This window comes from Rhagoletis zephyria, unplaced genomic scaffold (assembly GCF_001687245.7).
Source record: "Rhagoletis zephyria isolate East Lansing unplaced genomic scaffold, Rhagoletis_zephyria_1.1 Rzeph_scaffold_00321, whole genome shotgun sequence".
NCBI classification, from domain to species: Eukaryota; Metazoa; Arthropoda; class Insecta; order Diptera; family Tephritidae; genus Rhagoletis; species Rhagoletis zephyria.
The window spans coordinates 56686-62858 of NW_016157405.1; the positions used below are offsets into that span (position 1 = coordinate 56686).

Consider the following 6173-nt stretch of genomic DNA (forward strand, 5'->3'; position numbering starts at 1 on the left):
ACTTGATGTTTCTCTTTGTGGAACATTCTACGCCATTCTTCGAACATTCTGCCTATTTCTCGTTGTTCGCTTTGTGTTGCCGCAGTATTCGCCACAATATAATAAATTTGTTTGCAACTGCCACCTAACAAAGCTGCATTAAAATTAATATAAGCGGCGTAAGCCTTTTCGATCAGATGTTTAGGCTAAGCCCAACACGCTGAGTTCAGGTAGCGTAAAAGTTTTCCGCTGGAAAAAATGGCGGAAAGTTGCCAACTGTTGGGCTGAGCGTAGCTACTCAACTGTGCGTTTCCCTGCAAAAATCGTGGGACCATGTAGTCTATTTGTGGTATATTGGAGTACTTACAAAAGTGCTCCTCTGTCATGCTGTAGCGGACCAACTCGTGTCTCTGCACCAGCTTATTGTTACCCGATCACTGCTCGTGTTTTTACGAAATGTGATTGAAGTTAAGCATTTGAAAGTACATTTGCATGTCTGGCTGTAGCTGAACGTGTAGAGATGCTCGCTGTTAGTTCTTAGCTCCCAGCATGTTCGGGTTCGAATGTCGTCAGAGGCAACATGTAATTTTTAATTTTTGTTTTTTAGTTTTTATTAATTTCAAAAAAAACATCTGTGAAGTGAAGAACAAAAGCGTGTACAAGCGAAAAAATATAACGATAATGTCATTGGAGTATGTTGGGAGTAGTTTTGTGCTACTCTGATGTAATGCAGAGATGGAGTATATGGTCCTGCCCTAGGACATCGCAATGTTAATTGGACCATATTTTTTATATGAATTGTGGTTAATTTTGGAGTACTCCTTGGTCCTTCGGGAGTACTCTTTACATGCATGCATGGGTAGTCGCGATTTTTGCAGGATTCTAAGACAAACAGCCAACGGTTACCCAACAGCTACGACTTATGAACGCGCCCATTATAAATAAAATCGGCTGTGCTAGAGGTTTTAAATTCTCGATAGTCAACTATTACTATCGATAATTTAACGTTTATTGAGAAAAACTATCACAACTCATCGATAGGAGCAAAAAAATAAAACTATCNACATTTGCATGTCTGGCTGTAGCTGAACGTGTAGAGATGCTCGCTGTTAGTTCTTAGCTTCCAGCATGTTCGGGTTCGAATGTCGTCAAAGGTAATTTTTAATTTTTGTTTTTGGTTTTTATTAATTTCAAAAAAAGCATCTGTGAAGTGAAGAACAAAAGCGTGTATAAGCGAAAAAATATAACGACAATGTCATTGGAGTATGTTGGGAATAGTTTTGTGCTACTCTGATGTAATGCAGAGATGGATTATATGGTCCTGCCCTAGGACATCGCAATGTTAATTGGACCATATTTTTTATATGAATTGTGGTTAATTTTGGAGTACTCCTTGGTCCTTCGGGAGTACTCTTTACATGCATGCATGGGTAGTCGCGATTTTTGCAGGATTCTAAGACAAACAGCCAACGGTTACCCAACAGCTACGACTTATGAACGCGCCNGTACAAACGAAAAAATATAACGATAATGTCATTGGAGTATGTTGGGAGTAGTTTTGTGCTACTCTGATGTAATGCAGAGATGGAGTATATGGTCCTGCCCTAGGACATCGCAATGTTAATTGGACCATATTTTTTATATGAATTGTGGTTAATTTTGGGGTACTCATTGGGCCTTCGGGAGTACTCTTTACATGCATGCATGGATTTCGCGATTTTTGCAGGGNAGTACTCTTTACATGCATGCATGGGTAGTCGCGATTTTTGCAGGATTCTAAGACAAACAGCCAACGCTTACCCAACAGCTACGACTTATGAACGCGCCCATTATAAATAAAATCGGCTGTGCTAGAGGTTTTAAATTCTCGATAGTCAACTATTACTATCGATAATTTAACGTTTATTGAGAAAAACTATCACTATTCATCGATAGGAGCAAAAAAATAAAACTATCGATACTATCGATAGTTCCATCGGTAGTTTGATACCTCTAATCGATAGTGCCATCGATAGTTTGCCACCCCTAGTTTGTGGTTTTGAATGCTGATGTAAAGAGAAAGAAAATACTTTCGGTCGAAGCGAAATCGATTAGTTTGTGTTAAACATATCTATTGCCAATAAAGAGGCCTCTTAAATTGTTAATGAATAATTTTTGTAAGAACTACTAGTTGAAACGCTATTCGTCAGCTGTCGTTTTTTTAACATGACTNCATGGATTTCGCGATTTTTGCAGGGTTCTAAGACAAACAGCCAACGGTTACCCAACAGCTACGATTTATGAACGCGCCCATTATAAATAAAATCGGCTGTGCTAGAGGTTTTAAACTCTCGGTAGTCAACTATTACTATCGATAATTTAACGTTTATTGAGAAAAACTATCACTATTCATCGATAGGAGCAAAAAAATAAAACTATCGATACTATCGATAGTTCCATCGGTAGTTTGATACCTCTAATCGATAGTGCCATCGATAGTTTGCCACCCCTAGTTTGTGGTTTTGAATGCTGATGTAAAGAGAAAGAAAATACTTTCGGTCGAAGCGAAATCGATTAGTTTGTGTTAAACATATCTATTGCCAATAAAGAGGCCTCTTAAATTGTTAATGAATAATTTTTGTAAGAACTACTAGTTGAAAAAGTATTCGTCAGCTGTCGTTTTTTTAACATGACCGTAATGCGTATGTATTTAATTTCAGGGGATGAGTGTAGAGTTGTCTTCCCCCGAGATGATGGTGTGCCAAACACTGCGCGCTGCCACGGATCCAAATCATGAAGTTGTTTTGAAAGCCGAGGCGCAGTTAGCAGAATGGGAACTACAGCCTGGATTCTTCCCTACTCTAGCCCGCTTTTCTACGTTGCATGCCGGAAACGAAGCCGGACAGCAGCATTTACAGATAGATCTGAATGTACGCTGGATGGCGGCTGTATACTTAAAGAATGGTATCAATAAGTATTGGAGGCGGAATGTGCGGCATGAGCTACCTAGTGAAGAGAAACAACAAATTCGAGAGATTCTTTTGAAAAAATTTAGTACGGAACCAGTACCACAAGTAATGTTGCAGATAGCTGTGCTTATAGCACGTATAGCTCGTATTGATTGTCCTCGCGACTGGCCAGAGTTAATACCTCAACTGATGAAACAGCTACAGATATGTGCACAAACGGAAGGTGATGCAGGTGAACAACATCGAGTATTGCTTGTTCTACATCATGTGGTAAAAGCGCTGGCGTCTCGTCGCATGATGGCGGAAAAGCGAGTTTTTGAAGAGCTAACAGGAAATTTGTTCGTATATATGAAAGATATATGGGATGCTTTCACAACTCTATTTTTTCACCAACTTAAGACGGCTTCTGTGAACGCGATATCAACTTTGGAACGTGCTCTATTGACTACGCGCATTTTAAGAAAACTAACGGTGTATGGATTTTCAAAGCCTTTTAAAATTGAGTGTTGCATGAGCTTCCTTGAACTGTTATTCGCTCGTCTTAAACAGTGCTTGGAATGTCGGTATGAACTGCAACATCTTGGAGCTGAAGACCAACTGGTAGCTTTAATGGAAAAGTTCATACTGAAACAAATAAAGACGCTAACGGAGTTTCAAGATATGCACTCTAGCTCGTTTGCTCGATTTGTTCCTGAAGCACTAGAATTTAGTTTTGAGCATGTATTCTATGAACGTGCGCGTCTTATATTTTCTGAGAATGTCATAAATTTCAGCAATTTTGCCATACATTGTATCAATCTTATGAAAGGTATAATGATGTGTAGCGCTTATGCTAATTCGGCAACAACTGGCGAACACGTTTTAACAGAGCCTAATCCAGCTCCACATATAGCTCTATCAGACTTTTTCACTGACGATCGACTCTCTTATATTTGCGAAAAAATTATCACTCATTATTTCTTGTTGACGCAAATCGAGCTTGATCAGTGGATGGAGGATGCCGAGAGTTTCGCACAAGATGATGGCGGTGAAAGCTGGAAGTATGCACTTCGACCTTGTATTGAATCGTTCTTCCTTACATGTTTCAGTCAATATCAGACAAAAATGACTGCTGAAGTAGTGAAGTACATTCGAAAAGCTCAGCAAATCGAACTGTCACCATCATCTGATCTCAAGGACATACTTATAAAAGACGCCATATATAACGCCGCAGGACTAGCTTCTTTTCATTTTTTTAATGATATCGATTTTGATGTTTGGTTTGGTAATCAACTTTTGTCAGAACTCCGAATCGAAAGTGATAATTTTCGTATACTCCGTCGGCGAATTATTTGGTTAGTAGCCGAATGGGCGGCAGTTAAATTTTCTAGAAATTTACGACCTCTAGCTTATGAAGCTTGTTTACATTTACTTCGGTCTACTGAGGATATGTCCATACGCCTGGCAGCTTCTCGCACACTATCTACATTAATTGGGGACTTCGAGTTTGCACCTGAGCCTTTCTTACCTTATTTGGAACCGTCATTTAATGCGTTATTTGTGCTCTTGGGAGAGGCTAGAGAATGTGACACCAAAATGAATGTTTTGACAATAATGTCGTGTCTTGTGGAAAAGATGAGCGATAACATAGAACCACAAGCAGACAATCTGATATCGTATTTGCCCCTACTGTGGAAAGAAAGTGAGGACTACAACATGTTGCGATGTGCTATCATTTGTACGTTGCAGCAATTAGCAAAAGCGTTACGTGACATCCCAGAATCCATGAAACCATTCCTGTACAACGTAATTCAACTCAGTACGGATCTCCAGGTATATTAACTATGAGTCAGATTCGTGAAAGCGATCACTACAATTTATTTTTCGATTTAACAGCCTTTTTATCTATCTCGAACGATAGGCCTCACGAACAATTCGTCTACAGGCAATATGGTCACTGCTTGCAATTTTGTATCCCTGTTTTATTGTTATCGTTGTTGTAGCCTTGATTTTACGTCAATTACGTTTGGTCTAGTTAAACTGATGTTGCCAAACATATTTTTGCAACATTTTATTTGCAATTGCGTGTCGTGCTGCCAGTCGATTCCGACTTGCACAATACCAACATTCGAGCGAAACATCTAGCAGAAGAAACGAACGTTCGTTCCGAGAGGGATAGGCTGTAAACATGATACCAAAGTAAGGTAGTTCTGGGTATATTGTGGAACGATTTTCAGTCATCCTACCCTGTCTGAAACACCAACAGCGAAAATTAGAGTAGTTCTGAGTATTTAGTTTTATGCATACTAACAAAAAAAAGGTAGTTCCATGCCATGGTATAATTCCACCATGGTTCCATACCTGGTCGGAATTGGTGTGTAATCGACGTGAATTCCTAGCGGTAGCTTGACCTCCTTCGTCGAGGTTGTGAACAGGGTCGCAGAGGATTTCGTAGGGGAGAGGGCTAGACACTTTGCAGTGAAGAAGCGAGAATGTTCAGAGAGATATCCGTTTACTTTCGAACACAGGTCATCAATTCCATTCCCAGTCGCCATGATCGAGCAATCGTCGGCGTAAGAGACAATCGAGACTCCCTCTGGCGGTTGAGGGAGCTTTGAAATGTAAAAGTTAAACAGTAGTGGGGAAAGGACACAACCCTGTGGAACCCCCTGTTTTATTTTCCTAAGTTTGCTCGATTTGTGACTAAAACCTTACCGACGACTGTCGACCACTCAGATAATTTGCCGACCACGTTTGAGCCTCTGTGGGAGAGAGGAAGCCTCTATATCTTCTAGTAGCGTGGAATGGCTGACAGTGTCAAAAGCCTTTGACAAGTCCAACGCTACTAGAATCGTTCTCTCACAGGGACGTTTACGGTTATCTGAGTGTTTATGGCGTTAAGTGCTGTTGTTGTACTGTGCACTTTAGGGAAACCATGCTGATGCTTCGCTGGGGTCAAGTGGTTTGTGAAATACGGGAGCAGCAAGGCCTCGAGTGTCTTCGCTACCGGGGAGAGGAGTGTTATCGGCCGATAAGAATCTCCTATGTTGGCAGGTTTCCCCGGTTTGAGCAGTGGGACCATTCTCCCCACCTTCCAGATGTCTGGGATGATGAGAGTGGCCATGGACAAATTGAGGACTTCCGTTAGGTACGCTACCCCCGCGGGACCCAAATTCAGCATCAGCATGCATATTCCGTCGGGACCCATGGCTTTGGAGGCTTTCGCCTTCCCGATGGCCACCTGAACTTCACCGCAAGTGAAAGCAA

At 40.9% G+C, this 6173-nt stretch overlaps 1 protein-coding gene across 2 annotated transcripts in view; it reads left to right on the forward strand.

Moving 5' to 3' along the window:
- The first annotated feature begins 1980 nt into the window (after positions 1 to 1980).
- Impbeta11 (importin beta11) overlaps positions 1981 to 6173 on the forward strand; it is a 60073-nt gene continuing 55880 nt past the window's right edge. Inside the window, exons 1-2 of one of the 2 annotated variants that reach the window (XM_017610588.1) lie at positions 1981 to 2135; positions 2679 to 4739. In XM_017610588.1, the coding sequence (XP_017466077.1) occupies positions 2682 to 4739 (2058 nt within the window). In that variant the 5' untranslated portion in view covers positions 1981 to 2135; positions 2679 to 2681. Of the gene's footprint in view, positions 2136 to 2443; positions 2599 to 2678; positions 4740 to 6173 lie in introns of those variants that run through there. The other variant, XM_017610589.1, reaches the window with a different exon arrangement.